Here is a 20725-nt window from a genome sequence, read left to right as displayed (position 1 = left end):
AACATCTGGGTATCTTTATTGTAGACGTTTCGCCATCCAGTGGCTTTATCAATACAAATTCTAGGACATAACTTGAAGACAGTAGAACTATGTACAGAAGATGAGGTAATCAGTCCCTCAATCTAGGAGTAGGTGCGAAGAGCACCATAGTCGTGGAGATTCTGAAGCAGAAGAAAGGAGCCTGGCGCTTATATAGTAACGTCAGGAGTAGCAGACGAGGGCATATTCACTGGTGGGCGGGATTCCCCAGTGGAAGTAGGTCCTTCCCAAAGAGATGGGTTAGTTGTAGTAGTAGTTGTCGTAGCCGTGAAGGTTATGTACATGTCCTCAGAATTAAGATTCCATGATGTTGCAGTGTCTGACAAGTTGTGTACGAATGGTATATAATACCGACAAGATGAGATTAAGACACGTGTGCAACATCTGGGTATCTTTATTGTAGACGTTTCGCCATCCAGTGGCTTTATCAATACAAATTCTAGGACATAACTTGAAGACAGTAGAACTATGTACAGAAGATGAGGTAATCAGTCCCTCAATCTAGGAGTAGGTGCGAAGAGCACCATAGTCGTGGAGATTCTGAAGCAGAAGAAAGGAGCCTGGCGCTTATATAGTAACATCAGGTGTAGCAGACGAGGGCATATTCACTGGATTAAGCAAAATGTCTATATTAACGTTTTCTACACATTTAATGTGCCTCAGTGATTATTGTGTTATTATCATTATTAATATGGCATCTTCAAGATCAGTTACACTCTTAATGAGTGGCTCTGAGACAGACAAGCAGACAGAAAGACAGACACAGGTAGACAGACACACAAGTAGACAGACACACAGGTAGACAGACACACAGGTAGACAGACACAGAGGTAGACAGAAAGACACACAGGTAGACAGACACACAGGTAGACAGACACACAGGTAGACAGACACACACAAGTAGACAGATAAACACACACACACACAGATACACAGATATATAGGCAGACAGATACAGACAGGTTTATGTGCAACAGTGAAAACAAATAGAGAGTTCGAGAGTAAGAGCCTTTCTTGCCACAATCTCCAGTGCAAGATTCAGACTTCATCTTAGGGGCCATGGTGAAATTCACTGTCCAGTTAGTACAGTTAATACAGTATGATGCTGCTGATAGGACAGGGTTACTCAAACTGATGCTGCCTGCATGACGCGTTGCCGCCGCGAGTATTGTCAAATATTGTACAGTGGTGTGCATCAGCCGGCCCAGCCCAGCTGCCAGATGCACGGTAGTAAGTCGAGTGGACGTATGTCGAACAGGTTGTAAGTTGGATGGTAGGTGTATTTTGTTTAAAATTTTGGTTCATTTTGGGTTTCAGATATCCATTTAATTTGGTTAATAATGAAGTGGAAAAGAGTTCTTCCTCCTTAAGCCATGCATGTCATAAAAGGTGACTAAAATGCCAGGAGCAAGGGGTTAGTAACACCACCTGTATAAATTACGTACTAAATTTAAAAAGAAAAGCTTTTCCTTTTCTTTTTGGGTCACCCTGCCTTGGTGGGATATGGCCAGTTTGTTGAAATAAAAAGAAAAATACTGGGTACTGAAAGAAAATTAATAATTTAATCTATTCATGGGTTGGGCATTAGTAAAACAGGTTGGATAATAAAATTTGTGTTTAAATGTGCTGCCTTACCTCCATATACATTATATATAGCAGGTACAGCAATCCCCCAAGACAACAAAGATACAAGACTAGCAGTGACAGCAAAGGTACAATCAGTCTGTGAGGAGGGGATGGGGGCATGATGTTGATTATACCTTTCACCCATTACACATTACACTCGTAACGAGGGTCCCATCATGGTACCCTATACAGTAAATTCCTTAAACTTGCCTACTATTGCATTAACTGAAAGGTTTCCTCAAGGTTTATGAAATTTCCTTCAGTGAAATAGTGATGTGTTTAAGCAGTGGAAAACAAAGAGGGTATTGTTCATCCCATACTTGGTTACTGATACATCATCAGTTAGGGTCTAGAAGTATTTACACTTATACTCTGGGTGTTTAACATGGAACAATGTACACATTACACATAATTGAAATTTTAAGCTGTAGGGTGGTTGTATTCTATGCCAGTATAAAGAGGTGTACTGTATCATTTCCACTGGCCATTCTGCATGGCAAAATCTAGACGAAGTTATCCCCAAATGCTGATACAGGTGGAATTTCATCTGGGGGATATGTATATTTGGTTATGATATAATGTACAGGATTTTCTCTCTAGCAGGAAGATTGACTACCAATTGGCTGAACCTCTACCACATAATGTCGAGTTATGCTAGAGACCTGTAATAGACCTTCAGCACAGGTATGTTGGATATCATGACTTACTTGCCCATTATGAGTAAGATTCCTGTCTAAGAACTTACTCTTCATGCTTTCCCATTCATAGCTGCCTCCTCCTTAATTACTGCATTGTTGCTATGGTTCATAATAGCTCAATGAAGCTCAAACAATACAGGTGTCCCTTACATTATACAGATTACCAGAACACAAATAACCGGCACAAAAAAGAGAGAAGCTTACGACGACGTTTCGGTCCGACTTGGACCATTTACAAAGTCACACTAACCAGAAGTGGAGCAGGACGGCTATATATAGGCAGGAAGAGGTGGTGGTAGTAGTAGTAGTACAAGAATGGTATATAATACCGACAAGATTGTGCGGGTTATTTGTGTATCGTTCCAGTCACGGTATTGTGCATTTTTTTTTTTTTTTTTTTTTTTTGTTATTACCAGAACACATTAAAGGACCCCTGCCTGCAAATCACTTTAAGGCCTTACTTAGAAATCTTATCACCCAAAATTAACCAGAAAAAGCTATACTTAATACCTACCATTTACTAAGAAGCAACACAAAAAGTACCAATGCTGTCTTAATTTCAATACTGAAATTGTGCTGAAGATTGCTCAATCATGCACTCATTACTTCAAAAACTGGATGTTCAAATTTCATTATTTTAAATACTAACTTGTAATACTTCATATAGTAAATTGTTTAAATTGTTCTATTGTAAAACTGTAATGCTTCAAAATTGTAATGTTCAAATTGCGTTGTTTTAAATACTCAATTGTACTTCATATTGTAAATTGTTCTATTGTAATACTGCAATTTTCATAAAGTAATTCAAAACTGTAATTATTCACTAATAAACTTCTCTACTAGACCTACTAAAGTCATATAGCATTACCTATTAATACTCAAGTCTCTGTACTCACTGTAACTCATATAATGACCATTTAACCCTTTCAGGGTCAAGAGGCCCTCTCCTAAACTTGTTCTCGGGGTCGAAAATTTTTCGGAAAAAAAATTTTTTATGAAAAAATAGAGAATCTTCTCCTGATCATAATGACACCAAAAGTGTCATTATGATCGTTACCGATTTCAACTATCCAATAAAGTGGTCATTAACCCTTTCAGGGTCCAAGGCCAAAATCTGAAGTCACGCACCAGTGTCCAAGAATTTTCCAAAAAAAATTGTTATTTTTTCTTATGAAATGGTAGGGAATCTTTTTGTGAAGGTAATAAAACAAAAAGTACGAAATTTGGTGAAAAATTGACGAAATTATGCTCTCGCGAATTTTGATGTGTCAGCGATATTTACGAATCGGCGATTTTGCCGACTTTGACTTCCATTTTAGGCCAATTACATCATTCCAGTCGACCAAATTCTTAGCTATTTTACTAGTATTACTTCTATTCTATCGATTGAGCACAAGAAATCGCCAAGTCAACTGTTTCAACTACAAAATAAAGTGATCGGAAATTGGTAATTTGGCCAATTTAACACAAAGTTCAAAATATTCCAATTTCAAAATAGCATCCAGAATAAACAATGTAGGCATTCCTGGCACTAAACTAACATTTCCTCGGTTCATTAGTTACATTTTGAGGCTTTACAAATAAATCCCATTTTTATTTTTTATTTACATAATGAATTTTTATTCACACCAAAAAATAGAAGATTTACTGTTATGCAATATTGTAATAATTGTATAAATATCATCACCACATTTGTGAATGTGTATTAGATCCACCAGCTGACGTGTATTAGACGTGTGAGGTTGTTTGTTTACTCTTGAACATCGACAAAAATTTAGCATTTCCGCTACTTTGAGCTCAGTTTCAAGCCATTTCCGGTGCTAAAACCAATCAAAATCATCTCTATTTCTGTAATATGTCTTCCATTCTATCAAATGAGACCAAGAAATTGCAAATACAACTATAAAAAACATACGAAAAAACACTGCAAATTTGCTGTTTTAATCAAAAATCTTGGTTTCAGTTTTTTTTCTCTCATTATACACAGTGTGCTGCAGGATTTGTTTTATGTGGTGCACACATACCACATAGATGTATTCTCTCATATCTAGGCCCAAGTGTACCACTCACAGTTTATCAGAGTGAGCTGAGCTCATGACGTAGATCTACGGTTTGGACACTGAACGCAAAGCCGTAGATCTACGGGACGGACCCTGAAAGGGTTAATTAGCAATTTTGCCAATTTCCAAATAGGGTCCAGAATAAACAAGACAGACATTCCTGGCACTAAAATAACATTTCCTCTGTTCATTAGTCACGTCCCCAGGCCCCTCTTACATTTCTTTTGCTTTCCACTTTGAATTTTTATTCTCAAAAAAAAAAAAAAAGATTTACTGTTATGCAGACTACTGCATTTGTGTATAAATGGTATAAATATTATCAGCGCACTTGTGAAAGAATAATAGACTCACCAGTTGACATGTATTGGACGCGTGGCATGATTTGTTTACTTTTGAACTTCGGCAAAAATCGAACATTTCTGCTACTTTGAGCTCAATTTCAAGGTACTTTTCATTGTGAAACCAATCAAAATCATCTCAATTTCTGTAATATGTCTTCCATTCTATAAAATGAGACCAGGAAAACTAGAATACAACCATAAATACCATACGAAAATACAGTGCAAAGTCATGGTTTTAAACCAAAAACACGGTCATTTTCTCATTACGCACTGTGTGCGTAAATTGGGGTTATTTTCTAGAAGTTATTCCCTTTGGTTCATCAAACCCTACACAGAAAATTTTATTAAACAGGTATAATGAAAGGGTATGCTAAGAGGGCAGTTATCAGAAATGTAGATAATAATGATGATAAAATCAGAACACAAAGTGTGGGATGGTTCACGGGAAAAACAAGACACAATGCAGATAAAGACATTCAAACACAGTTAACAGAACTATAATGTTATTGGGTCTTCAACAAAATAAACTGACAGGTTTTACACATGCACAAACACACATTTATTATCAGGTGTGGGACTAGCCTAAATTATTGAATCTAATGAATGCAGTTTTCAAATGAATATCCTTTAACATATTGTAGTGCACAAGTAATTTTATGTTGCAATATAAAATAACAAATGTTAATTTTTCATGACGGCATAATTCAAGTTGTGAAATACATACTTTGACATTTGATTATTCATTGTTGTAATAATTTTCCACTGTTGCACAGCAAAGTTGTAAATTAAATAAAAAAAATTCATGCCAAATAGTTTGACTGCAGTATACTGTATTTGAAGGTTATTATTGTGTCTTAAATCTAAACTTATCTGATACATGGTAAATATATAAATGTACTCATATTTACAATCCATTTGTATATGTCAAAGTGAGCAATTTCTCCACATGTAAATAAAACTGTAGTGTAATAGCATCAGCCCATCTGAACAATGTCTATACTCCAATATTACGTAATGGCCTAGACATTTGCCAAAGTAGGAATATAAAACATACATACAAGAGCAAGCCATTTTATTATATAACATTTCTCCCTAAACAGGGCTTTATCAAGTCTATTTTGCCCTATATAGGGTAAAATGTCTTCTAATAAAATAAAAAAAAAAGGCTCACTCTGCTTTGTGTTCTATGGTCTTAGTTTAGCGGTTGACAGCCATTCAGTACGTGCTGAAGATTTCTATGTTATTGTATATTATTATCATAAGAATAATCTGCTTAATGTAATATACATGTATATGAAATAATTTTTATACGTTTCAGATCTGTTCTACAAAGTATTTATCACTTCAGAATTTTCAAGAAAAAAATATTCTTGATCTTAAAGCAAAACTATAATGCTCTATTCTTATTCTGGTATTTCTAGGTTACAGGCACATAAGTTTCATACATATATACTGTGTTACATATACTTCATTTGCAGGGAAGTCTCTGCATTCATTACATCTTCATTCACTAACTCCAGCCTTTCATGGAGGCCACCTACAAAAACTTCAGTATTCCACTTTAGTCATGGGTAATAGTGGTGACTTCCCCTATCCTTCTACACACTAACGTATACATAAAACAAATAAAGCCAAGAAGTGTTGCAGGGAAGGTTATGGGCAGAAAGGCAAAGGCAGGTTATGGTAGCAGGACAGGGCACATGTCTTCATGGCCACCTATTCCCTTTTTTTTTATCAACAATTCTAAAATGTAAGTTTTATGTATACAATGAATACCAGCTATATTTTCTGAACACATTAGCAATTTTCCACCAAGGCAGGGTGACCCCAAAGAAGAAACTACATTCACCATCATTCATTCTCCAGCAAGCTTGCCAGAAGTTCATGCATCACATGTAAAATAACCCACCCTGCTTTCAGAGTGCAGGCCCTGTACTCTGAAAAAAGAAGAAAAAAAAGAGGCTAGCTAACTGGTTTCCCTGAATCCCTTCCTAAATGTTTCTTGCTCACACTCCAACAGCATATCACATCCTATAAAGCACTTGTCTAATACTTACTCTTATCTAACCCTTACCACCTGAAAACATCATTCACACCTTCCTTCCAACCTTTCCTGGGATACCATTTATACCTCCTTCCTTCCACTCAAAGATTTATACCCTTTTCATGAGTCTCCAGCCTTTCTAAATGACCACACCATCTCAACACCTGTCTTCCACTCTCTTAACTATCTTTCACTCCTTTTGGATGTGTAATGTTTACACTGTATACTGTCCTCAACCATGATGTCTCTGCTGCCTTCAGCCACTGCCTTACTGCAACATTCAAAGACCATGTCTAGCACCTATAAAAAACTGTTGGTATCACTATACTTTGATATAGTATTTCTCTTTTCTTTCCATAAACTAGACAAACTCTACAAACCATTTCCTCCTTATCTATTCTATGATCTGTCTTGTTAAGGTATATGCATAACAGGACTATAGTGTACCAAGTGAGGCAGGCAGTCTGCAGTATTCACCAGTAATGCACAACTGATGCATTCACTTATTTTCATGGGGAAACCCTAAACCCATGGGGGCCATACAGCACCTGTGAGATGCAAAGCAATCAGGATTGCTCAGAGGAAGGGAAGGGGTAGTTCCAATTCCTTAGATCAAGAGCCCTTAACTAGCATCAAGGAATGCCTTTCCCTTGAAGAGTGACACATTACTGTCAGGTACAAGTCTACAACACACCTTAACATGCTGCTTTAGTTTTCAGTAGTACATGTGAGAATCTTTCATTAATAGTGGGTTTGCATAAAAGTAACCCCCATGAATATGGAGTCTTACTATGTCATGCTTTCTTAGGAAGTCATTCAAACAGGCCAAACTGGTATAAAAAAATATTTGACAATTTTCTCTTTTTCTATTGATAGATATTTTGTGTAAAGTTACTATAGATATTGAGTTTTTCATAAAAAATAAGCAACCTCACCTCATCTTGCTAAAATTAATATAATTTAGCCTAAAATCTAACCAGTCTTCAGGTCACCCTAAATTTAAATTGCATTATTTGTTAATAGAATGTATAAATTTTGGGTTATCTAGAATTATTTTTACTGAGTTATTGCAACAATGCATTTGCACTCTGCTTGTTAGGCCAAACAATGCTTACCAAATAAATCAAGTTGACAGGTTCAGCTTAAAAGAGTCTGACATGTATGGTACATATATAGAATACACACACACACACACACACACACACACACACACACACACACACACTTGCCATGCAAGATCCACAGCATAAAACACAGGGGAATTATATAGACATCAATGAACTTAACTGAGATCTAATATACACTATTTAAATACCTACTAATGGACACTTATTTTCCATCGTGCCTCACCAAATGTTCCGACAAACCACAAACCTTCTTGTGCACTAGGAACACCCCATTCATAAGTCACCTGGAAAAACAAGAAGAACTCTGACTTAAAAATTATTCTTAAATATTATTCACAAACTTTAAAGCACACAAAATGTCCATAAAAATTAAGAAATTGATTCTCAAGCATTTACAGCATACCTGCTTTTCTTGGCTCTCAATGTATACTCTGAATTTAGTTGAAGACACTTTCTCCACAGCAAAGCTGACCTGTGACTTGTCCTGAATGGCTGGTAATCGAGTAACACGACTCACACCATCCAAGAACACACAACCTTCAAATATAAGATCTTATTAATGTGACACCCTGAAAGCAAACTTGACTGACACCACACTGACATTTATACTGCTTCTTGCATTACCTCTATTCTATATATTTATGTTTCATATACAGTGCAGGTCTCCCTCAACATTCGCGTTTTCAACTTTCGTGGGCTTCACACATAGCGAATTCCCAACCGCCAAATTCCCGCCACATGCGAGTCCCTACTACCCTCCCTCCAACCCCTGCAACTGGCAGCCAGCCCACCCACCAGTGTGGTGAGCATTTTGTTTGTTCATTATTTGCTATTAAGCTACAGTATAAATAATGTAAACCCATTCATGACTGCATATTGGAATGGCTATTCGGACAGGTATTGGACGGTGACATCATGTGTTTACTCTTGAACACAGCAAAGAATCAAACATTTCTGCTACTGCTAATAATAACAATAGTAACAATAATAATAATAAATACGATAGAATTGAAGAAGGAAATTGTACAAAAATACAAGGGAGTGGTTGACACATCGTCAGTGTGGCTTTGTTTATGCTGGAATGAGCATTAGTCTCAGTGCTCTTCCAAACATTTCACAATAATTCACTGTGTTTGGTGCTTGTAGATTGAGTGTGACTGGAGTGGTAGAGGCAGTGGTTGAGGAAGCAGTTGAGGCAGCAGTTGAGGCAGTTGGTGATGAAGTGGTCGTGGCAGTGGGTGAGGCAGCGGGTGAGGCAGTGGTTGAGGCAGTGGTTGAGGCAGTGGTTGAGGCAGTGGTTGAGGCAGTGGGTGAGGCAGCGGGTGAGGCAGCGGGTGAGGCAGTGGTTGAGGCAGTGGTTGAGGCAGTGGTTGAGGCAGTGGGTGAGGCAGCGGGTGAGGCAGCGGGTGAGGCAGCGGGTGAGGCAGCGGGTGAGGCAGTGGGTGAGGCAATGGGTGAGGCAGTGGTTGAGGCAGCCTCAACTGCTGCCTCACCCACTGCCTCTACCACTCCAGTCGCACTCAATCTACAAGCACCAAACACAATGAATTATTGTGAAATGTTTGGAAGAGCAGGGAGACTAATGCTCACTCCAGCATAAACAAAGCCACACTGACAATGTGTCAAACACTCCCTCGTATTTTTGTACAATTTCCTTCTTCAAGTCTATCGCATTTATTATTATTATTATTATTATTATTATTATTAGCAGTAGCAGAAATGTTAGATTCTTTGCTGTGTTCAAGAGTAAACACACGATGTCAACGTCCAATACCTGTCCGAATAGCCATTCCAATATGCAGTCATGAATGGGTTTACATTATTTATACTGTAGTTTAATAGCAAATAATGAACATACAAAACACTCGCCACACTGGTGGGTGGGCTGGCTGCCAGTTGCGGGAGTCGGAGGGAGGGTAGTAGGGACTCGCAGTGGTGGAGGCATTGGTGGAGGCAGTGTTGGAGGCAGTGGTGGAGGCAGTGGCATTTAATAACATACATGTTATTGAACCATAACATGTATTTACCTAGGAAGTAGGTTGGTAAACAGCAACCGCCCAGGGAGGTACTACCGTCCTGCCAAGTGAGTGTAAAACAAAAGCCTGTAATTGTTTTACATGATGGTAGGATTGCTGGTGTCCATTTTTCTGTCTCATAAACATGCAAGGTTTCAGGTACGTCTTGCTACTTCTACTTACACTTAGGTCACACTTCACATACATGTACAAGCATGTATATACACACCCCTCTGGGTTTTCTTCTGTTTTCTTACTAGTTCTTGTTCTTGTTTATTTTCTCTTACCTCCATGGGGAAGTGGAACAGAATTCTTCCTCTGAAAGCCATGCGTGTTGTAGGAGGCGACTAAAATGCCGGGAGCAAGGGGTTAGTAACCTCTTCTCCTGTATATATTATTAAATGTAAAAGGAGAAACTTTCGTTTTTCAAAACTTTTGGGCCACCCCGCCTTGGTGGGATACGGTCGGTGTGTTGAAAGAAAGAAGAATGTATGTGTTCAGTACAATTTACGATGTTTTCATGTATTTTATGATTGTTCATGGTTCAACAAGTTAAGGAAGCAGTATTGTATTATATTTCCCTACAGTATATTGGGGCACCAAACATTCGCGATTTTTCAACATTCGCAAGGCTCTTGATCCCCTAACCCTCGCGAATGTTGAGGGAGACCTGTACTGTATACCAATATTAAGTATATTTTGTTATACAGATTTATTTTGGAGTATATTCATGTGTCCTAAGGTTTACAAACAATACTTTATGATCAAAGCATGACCAGGCAAACTGGGTCTTAACAAAGTACTTCCACAGTCAATCCTCCAAATTCATTTACTTTAGTAGGTTTGTTCTTTACAATTATGAAGTCACACCTGAGAGAAATAAGAGAAGTAATAAAAGTAATAATATTCTAAATTCTGGAATACTTCACATTCCTCCCAGTTGTGACTTTATAATCACAGATAAAATTATCAACAGTCTCTAAAGCAAACATACACAAGAGCAACAAATGAGACATTTATTATGGCTATGCTTCACTCACCAGGAACTTTATCAAGCATGACAAAGTTCCTGGAAAGTTTGATGAAGCTCATGGCAAACTTGACAAGGCTCCTGGCAAGCTTGATGAAGCTCCTGGCAAACTTTATAAGCTCTTGGGAAGTGAAACAAAACTGTAATAAATATGTTTTTAGAGTTGTTTATGTCTGTTTACCAATGCAGACCAAAATGGTAACTAAAGATTTATCTCCAATTTGTGGAATAATAATGAATTGTTAAAGCCATGGTATTATGACCTACAGGAGTAAATTCAAATTTATTCTGGTTTGCCTGCTTGTTTGGTGGCTGCATCTCCATGAAAGTTTATTTAAAACTTGCAATTTTGCATAAATTATGCAAGACTGAAAATTACAATTTAACCCTTTCAGGGTCCAGAGGCCAAATTTCAAAGTGTGCACCAGGGTCCAAGAATTTTCAAAAAATAATTTTGTTAATTTTTCTTATGAAATCATAGAGAATCTTTTTCTGAAGGTAATAAAACAAAAAGTATGAGATTTGATGGAAAATTGACAAAATTATGCTCTCACGAATTTTGATGTCGGTGATATTTATGCATCGGCGATTTTGCGGACTTTGACTCCCATTTTAGGCCAATTACAGTATTCCAGTCAGCCAAATTCTTAGCTATTTCACTAGTATTACTTCTACTCTATCGACTTAGCACAAGAAATTGCCAAGTCAACTGTATCAACAACAAAATAAAGTGACCGGAAATTGGTAATTTGGCCAATTTAATGCAAAGTTCAAAATATTCTAATTTCAAAATAGGGTCCAGAATAAACAATGCAAGCATTCCTGGCACTAAACTAACATTTACTCTGTTCATTAGTTACATTTTCAGGGCTTTACAAATGAATTCCATTTTGATTTTTTATTTACATAATGAATTTTTATTCAAACCAAAAAATAGAAGATTTACTGTTATGCAATACTGTAATAATTGTATAAATAATATCAGCACGTGAATATAAATTAGACCCACCAGCTGGAATGTATTAGACTTGTGAGGTCATTTGTTCACTCTTGAACATTGGCAAAAATTTAACATTTCTGCTACTTGGAGCTCAGTTTCAAGCCATTTCCAGTACTAAAACCAATCAAAATCACATTTATTTCTGTAATATATCTTCCATTCTATCAAATGAGATCACAAAAAAACGCTGCAAAGTTGCTGTTTTAATAAAAAATTATGGTCTTTTTTTTTTCTCTCATTATGCAGTGTGTGCTGCAGGATTTGTTTTATGTGGTGCACACATACCACATAGATGTATTCTCTCATATCTAGGCCCAAATTTACTGCTCACAGCTTATCAGAGTTGGCTGAGCTCATGGAGTAGATCTACGGTTTGGACCCTGAACATAAAGCCGTAGATCTACGGCATGGACCCTGAAAGGGTTAAGGATACTTGATAAGTCCAGAAAAAGAAGAACTTCAATTTACAAATAAGATGAATTTTTATTATTCATTTCTGGTGTTGTAGCTTACAAATGAGCTGCATTTCTGGTAGTTTTGCCACACAGTAACATGATGCATCTATGGTGTTTCAGCTTATGAACAAGTTGTTTATATAAAAATAAGTAGTCCAAAGAACAGCTATGCTTTACACGTACCTACTGTGTATCAGCAGGTGTTGCATTTTAACTGTGCCCTAAATGCCCCTCGTGTAAGTGCTGATGTTTGAAACCTGGGAACTTCGTGTAATTTGTTTACAGACACAGCAAATTTTACTGTACCATCAGAATGTCCTCAGACAAAATTCTGTACATCTTTATAGTAAAACAATTTAATATATTCTAGCTTACAAATGATCTACAATTATTTTAGCACAGAAACAAAGGATTGAGGTACATGTCATTCACTTCCATTCAGTGTTAAGATAAAATACATGTGATATTAACAGTAAGAATTACCGAGACAAGCATCTCCTTAACCCTTTGAGGGTCGACAGGCCCTCTCCGAAACTCGTTCTCAGGGTCGGCCAAATTTAAAAAAAAAAAAAATTATTTTCTCTTATGAAAAGATAGAGAATCTTTTCCCGATCATAAAGACACCAAAAGTTTGAAATTTGATAGAAAACTTACGGAATTATGCTCTCGCAAAGTTAGCGGTCTCGGCGATGTTTACGCATCGGCGATTTTGCCCACTTTGAGCCCCATTTTCGGCCAATTTCACTGTACTAGTCGACAAAAAACATGAATATTTCGCTAGAACTCCATTTTTTCTATCGAATGGGTGCAAGAAACCACTCATTTATGAAATTCAACTATCCAGTACAGTGGTCAGAATTTAGCAATTTTGCCAATTTCACACAAATTTCAAAAGATGCCAATTTCCGAATAGGGTCCAGAATAAACAAGAAAGACATTCCTGGCACTAAAATGACATTTCCTCTAGTCATTAGTCACGTCTCAAGGCCCCTCTTATATTCTTTTGCTTTCCACTTTGAATTTTTATTTTCACAAAAAATATAAGATTTACTGTTATGCAGACTACTGCATTAGTGTAAAAAATGGTATAAATATTATTGGTGCACTTGTGAAAGAATATTAGACTCACCAGTTGACGTGTATTGCACGCTTGGCACGATTTGTTTACTTTTGAAGTTTGGTAAAAATCGAACATTTCTGCTACTTTGAGCTCAATTTCAAGGCACCTTTCTTTGTAAAATCAGTCAAAATCATCTCAATTACTGTAATATGTCTTCCATTCTATAAAATGAGACCAAGAAAACTAGAATACAACAATAAATTCCATACGAAAATACACTGCAAAGTCGCTGATTTATTAAAAAAAAATGGTCAAAGTTTTTTTTTTCTCATTATGCACTGTGTGCTGCAGGATTTTTTTTAGACTGTGCACACTGACTACACAGACCCATTCTTTCATATGAAGGCCTACCAGCTTTCTCCCACTAGATTTGAGGCCGCTAGAATTTATGAGTACTAGTACGTCGAAAACCCCTACGCGTAAGACGTACTAGTACGACGAAAACCCTCAAAGGGTTAATAGACCACATCTGGACAAACACCATATTCCCTTTAAAATCAGGCATAATCACAGACAACACTACAGACCACTACCCAACCTTTCTCATTACTAATCTGGGCAAACTGCCACAAGACATTAAAGTAACCTTCAGACTACATAATGAGACAGCAGTTAACTTTATAGCAGCTATGAATAACATCGATTGGCAAAATGAGCTCGAAACATATACAGATATGAATGAATGAATGCACAAATAATTTTCTAAAAAAAAGCCCAAAGCCTCTATAACAAACATTGCCCCCAAAAAACTAAACAGATCACAGCAAAGAGACTGAATAATTCCTGGCTAACACCAAGCATCCTCAGATCCATTAACACAAAGCACAAATATGAAAAACAGAATAGAATGGGTCAAATAACTAGAGAACAGTAAACGTTACTCATCAGCACTTACCAGCCTGATAAGAAGATCTAAAAAATTGTATTATGAAAATAGACTACACAACATCAAAGGTGATATATGGAAAAAACCTGAAAAACTATCTGAAATTCTTGGAAATAAAAAGTTATCCAAAAACAAAACAATCAAACTAACAAAATCCGATGAACCCCTACTCACACCTACTGAAACAGCAAACAGACTCAATGTTTTCTTCTCCACCATAGGTAAAAATCTAGGGAACAAAATACCAAGCGTAAACACCCGTCCATCAGACTACCTCATAGGTACCTACCCAAATACGCTATTCCTAGCTCCAGCCAACCCCATAGAAGTTACACTCATCATAAACACCCTTAAAAATAAGGCAGGAGACATAAACAGCTTGCCTGCTTTTATATACAAAAAAGCTTCTCAAGTATTGTCACCAATTATTGCAACGCTCTTTAACAAATCCATTGAATCGGTTACCTTCCCAACAATCCTCAAAATAGCGAGGGTCACTCCGATCCACAAAGGAGGTGACCAAGCTGACTTCAATAACTATAGACCAATATTTAACTTACCACTGCTCTCTAAAATCTTTGAAAAATTAATTCATAGATGGATCTATTCCTACCTCGTCTCACACAACATATTAAACCCTTGTCAGTTTGGATTCAGGAATAATAAAAGCACGAATGATGCTATCATACACATGCTAGAACTAATATATACCACACTCGAAAAGAAAGAAGTCCCGCTTGGAATTTTCACTGATTTACGTAAAGCTTTCAATACAGTCAACCATAAACTACTGTACTCCAAATTAATGCACTATGGTATCAGAGGCCGCTCCCTCAACTACCTAAAATCATACCTTAGTAACAGAACTCAATATGTGTATGCAAATGATGCAAACTCTTCCACCCAACCAATCACAGTAGGAGTCCCATGAGGAAGCGTCTTTGGACCACTCCTCTTTCTCATCTACATCAATGATCTACCGAATGCATCACGGCTACTCAAACCCATATTATTTGCAGATGACACTACGTATGTCTTTTCCCACCCAAACACAGTCATACTAGCAAACACAGTCAATGCCAAACTGCAGAAAATATCTGCCTGGATGATGACTAATAAACTTACCCTGAATACTGATAAAGCCTATTTCATTCAGTTTGGAAACAAAGCTGCAAATGATCCGATTAACATAACGCTAAATGGATCATCAGTCACAAGACTCAGAGGGAAAATTCCTAGGTATCCACCTTGACAGTAGCCTTAAGTTCCGGACACACATACAACAAATCGCCAAGAAAATCTCCAAGACTGTAGGCATACTATCAAAGATAAGGTACTACATTCCACAATCAGCCCTCCTGGCACTGTACCATACACTCATATACCCTTATCTTACATATGGAATTTGTGCATGGGGATCAACAACATCCAATCACCTAAAACCCCTCATAACCCAGCAAAAGGCAGCAGTAAGAATGATAACGAATTCCCACTCCTGCCAGCATACTCCACCAATTTTCAAAAGTTTGAATCTGCTCACCATTAAGAACATCCATACTTATTCATGTGCCTACTACATACACAGAACAATACACGCAAATATAAACCCTCCACTCAAACTTCTCCTCAGCAACTTAAACAGGACACATGACCACAACACAAGACACAGATCTCTTTTTGATATACCTCATGTCCATATCACACTGTGTAAAAACTATGCACATAAAGGGCCCTAAAATATGGAATTCATTACCAGAAGATATTGAAGTAACCCAGTCTGAAAATCAGTTTAAGACTTCTCAAAAGCCACTTAATCACCCTAGACTAAACGCTCACCTATGTACTCCCACATCATAATTTCAACGATCACTTTGAACCTTTTATCCGTTGTTGACAGGAATATAATTGAACTGTTTTCACAAAAAGCATTTTAGACTATATGAATATATCCTTTGTCTTATACAAATTTAATTCACCTAGTTACAAGCAAAACTGCACTACCCAACGTAGCACCCAGAATGACCAAAGATTACCAACAGTGAAACCTACAAATCGAAAATAAGAGAGATCAAAGGAAGACTGCCCACAAACCGAAAGCAACACCCCGCTGCCAGCCGAACAACGTAACCCTAAGCTTTGTATACTACAACTTCTTCTTAACAACAACAATTCCTGTAGTATTATGAGGCGCAATCTAAGAGGAAACAGCACCAAGGCCAGCAAGAAAACACCGAAAAATCAACTATTCAACAAGTGTAGTCAGGAGGACGCCGGCCCAGCAACCACCCCACTCACCACAACTCAAGGCGACACCACAACAATAACAACAAACATGGCTGCCACCAGCCCATCCTCCCCTCTCTTCCCCGGATTCAACCTACCAAGTAGTCTCTCAGGTATGACCAACGATCCAGATACCCTAAAGTCATGCATCTCCAACTTAGTTATTGAAAATATGAATCTTCGAGAGACGCTAACAAAACAAGACACCAGGATGACAACTCGAAAACAAAATCCTCAGTCTTGAACAAAAGTTATCAACACCTGGAATGACTAACTGTGACAAGACCATCCAAACAGTCATAGATAGCCATACCCAACAAATAATATCTCTTAATACAAAGGTTGAAGAAGCAGTAAAAGAATGGAAGAACAACTTAGATAACCAGTTCAGTGACTACTTTGCTCTCCAAGAAGATAAAACTGAGCAAGATAAACTATCGGACGCAGTAATAGTTAACAGTCCACTTTTTCCCAGTGATATGAACCAAACAAACAGTAAAGAAATTACTCTGCAGATCATAAAGGACCAAACAAGTGTTATTGTACCAGAGTCTGAAATAAAAGAAGCCAGGTTACTAGGATCCCATGGTAGAAAAAGTGTTATGCTTAGATTCCACTCACATGACAGGAAAAAAGACTTAATTATTGCATCTATTAAAGTAAAGAAAGAGGTATACATAAACGAGTGTCTTACCAAAAAATGTCAGAACCTCCTGTATAGAGTCAGAAAACTTAAGCGAGAGAATAATGACACAATACACCAATGCTTCACACGGGATGGGAAAATTCTAGTTAGGAAAACAAATGTAGGTCAACTGTACACAATCACGAACGAGAATGATCTATCACGATTTCTCAGGGATACTAATCTTACAGAGAATAACTAAACAATGTCCAACTTAAAAGCCTACGTAGTGTAGTGTATGTTTTGCTCCATTATTGTTCAAATTTCATTGTACAATCTCTTAGTAATTAAATAATCAACTACCTCATTTTGTGATTTTACTAGTAAGCATAAATCACCTTATGTGATTTTCTTATTTACTATTGTTCGCTTGAACATTAGCTGAATTGATACTTTCTCTGTCCATATTACTACCTCTTATGTTTTTAAATACTATCAATTGATATTACATCATCTTATTTTTTTAAATACTATCAATTGATATTACTTACTAAAATTAATAAATATCATTTTTACTAAAATTTCAATTTACTCTTAACATTTTTGACATTTAATAACCATTACTTGTCTAATTACCTTTACCTGTTTTAATACCACATTTACTATCCTAGATTACTCTTAATTACCTTGTACTGCCATATAACCTCAAGTATAACTACCAGTGCAATATTGAATGAAATAAACATTACTTTTTCACTTTTTTGTAATCATTATTACTTACTAAAATTTTATTAAACACCATATTTACTACCAGTCAATTTTACTTTTGTACATTAAACATTATTTTATACTTCCCATAACATTTTGTTGCCAAATTTTCAAGTTTTTATATTCAACCCCAACCTTTATATTATCCTTTGTACCTGTGTACCTGGGTACCTGTCTACCATCTTACTATCATATTATAACCAAGACATTACCATTGTGATTTTTTTACTATTATTCTTTTGGTACTTTAATTGTGAATTTTATTTTGTCAATTTAAATCTAGTTATAATCTTGATCTTGTCAACAACCTATACCAGACTCTAGTGCAATTGCAAGTACCATTTCAAATTGTATTTTTATATTATAAGTTTATATTATAATTCCTACCATCTGTCCATTTAACTTTGCTTACCATTACTTAATTTTAGTCCCTTATATATTTTCTCCTTTATTTTAGCTTTATATAACTATCCTATGACAGTAGTTTGTTGGATTATGTATTGGTAGATAAAAGACTGTTGAGTAGACTTCAGGATGTACATGTTTATAGAGGGGCCACAGATATATCAGATCACTTTCTAGTTGTAGCTACACTGAGAGTAAAAGGTAGATGGGATACAAGGAGAATAGAAGCATCAGGGAAGAGAGAGGTGAAGGTTTATAAACTAAAAGAGGAGGCAGTTAGGGTAAGATATAAACAGATATTGGAGGATAGATGGGCTAATGAGAGCATAGGCAATGGGGTCGAAGAGGTATGGGGTAGGTTTAAAAATGTAGTGTTAGAGTGTTCAGCAGAAGTTTGTGGTTACAGGAAAGTGGGTGCAGGAGGGAAGAGGAGCGATTGGTGGAATGATGATGTAAAGAGAGTAGTAAGGGAGAAAAAGTTAGCATATGAGAAGTTTTTACAAAGTAGAAGTGATGCAAGGAGGGAAGAGTATATGGAGAAAAAGAGAGAAGTTAAGAGAGTGGTGAAGCAATGTAAAAAGAGAGCAAATGAGAGAGTGGGTGAGATGTTATCAACAAATTTTGTTGAAAATAAGAAAAAGTTTTGGAGTGAGATTAACAAGTTAAGAAAGCCTAGAGAACAAATGGATTTGTCAGTTAAAAATAGGAGAGGAGAGTTATTAAATGGAGAGTTAGAGGTATTGGGAAGATGGAGGGAATATTTTGAGGAATTGTTAAATGTTGATGAAGATAGGGAAGCTGTGATTTCGTGTATAGGGCAAGGAGGAATAACATCTTGTAGGAGTGAGGAAGAGCCAGTTGTGAGTGTGGGGGAAGTTCGTGAGGCAGTAGGTAAAATGAAAGGGGGTAAGGCAGCCGGGATTGATGGGATAAAGATAGAAATGTTAAAAGCAGGTGGGGATATAGTTTTGGAGTGGTTGGTGCAATTATTTAATAAATGTATGGAAGAGGGTAAGGTACCTAGGGATTGGCAGAGAGCATGCATAGTTCCTTGGTATAAAGGCAAAGGGGACAAAAGAGAGTGCAAAAATTATAGGGGGATAAGTCTGTTGAGTGTACCTGGTAAAGTGTATGGTAGAGTTATAATTGAAAGAATTAAGAGTAAGACGGAGAATAGGATAGCAGATGAACAAGGAGGCTTTAGGAAAGGTAGGGGGTGTGTGGACCAGGTGTTTACAGTGAAACATATAAGTGAACAGTATTTAGATAAGGCTAAAGAGGTCTTTGTGGCATTTATGGATTTGGAAAAGGCGTATGACAGGGTGGATAGGGGGGCAATGTGGCAGATGTTGCAAGTGTATGGTGTAGGAGGTAGGTTACTGAAAGCAGTGAAGAGTTTTTACGAGGATAGTGAGGCTCAAGTTAGAGTATGTAGGAAAGAGGGAAATTATTTCCCAGTAAAAGTAGGCCTTAGACAAGGATGTGTGATGTCACCGTGGTTGTTTAATATATTTATAGATGGGGTTGTAAGAGAAGTAAATGCGAGGGTCTTGGCAAGAGGCGTGGAGTTAAAAGATAAAGAATCACACACAAAGTGGGAGTTGTCACAGCTGCTCTTTGCTGATGACACTGTGCTCTTGGGAGATTCTGAAGAGAAGTTGCAGAGATTGGTGGATGAATTTGGTAGGGTGTGCAAAAGAAGAAAATTAAAGGTGAATACAGGAAAGAGTAAGGTTATGAGGATAACAAAAAGATTAGGTGATGAAAGATTGAATATCAGATTGGAGGGAGAGAGTATGGAGGAGGTGAACGTATTCAGATATTTGGGAGTGGACGTGTCAGCGGATGGGTCTATGAAAGATGAGGTGAATCATAGAATTGATGAGGGAAAAAGAGTGAGTGGTGCACTTAGGAGTCTGTGGAGACAAAGAACTTTGTCCTTGGAGGCAAAGAGGGGAATGTATGAGAGTATAGTTTTACCAACGCTCTTATATGGGTGTGAAGCGTGGGTGATGAATGTTGCAGCGAGGAGAAGGCTGGAGGCAGTGGAGATGTCGTGTCTGAGGGCAATGTGTGGTGTGAATATAATGCAGAGAATTCGTAGTTTGGAAGTTAGGAGGAGGTGCGGGATTACCAAAACTGTTGTCCAGAGGGCTGAGGAAGGGTTGTTGAGGTGGTTCGGACATGTAGAGAGAATGGAGCG

General features: G+C 37.2%; 1 protein-coding gene across 2 annotated transcripts in view; it reads right to left on the bottom strand.

The window, feature by feature from the left end:
* Positions 1-417: 417 nt before the first annotated feature.
* LOC128698271 (cytokine receptor-like factor 3) overlaps positions 418-20725 on the bottom strand; it is a 335991-nt gene continuing 315683 nt past the window's right edge. For both annotated transcript variants that reach the window (XM_070098681.1, XM_070098680.1), the window contains exons 9-10: positions 8339-8472; positions 418-8219 (exon numbers count right to left, since the gene is read on the bottom strand). In XM_070098681.1, coding sequence (XP_069954782.1) covers positions 8127-8219; positions 8339-8472 — 227 coding nt within the window. In that variant the 3' untranslated portion in view covers positions 418-8126. The remainder of the gene's footprint in view (positions 8220-8338; positions 8473-20725) is intronic.

This window comes from Cherax quadricarinatus, chromosome 63, assembly GCF_038502225.1.
Source record: "Cherax quadricarinatus isolate ZL_2023a chromosome 63, ASM3850222v1, whole genome shotgun sequence".
In the NCBI taxonomy this organism is placed as follows: Eukaryota; Metazoa; Arthropoda; class Malacostraca; order Decapoda; family Parastacidae; genus Cherax; species Cherax quadricarinatus.
The sequence above is the reverse complement of the archived record's forward strand: the minus strand, read 5'-3'. Positions and strand labels throughout refer to the sequence as shown.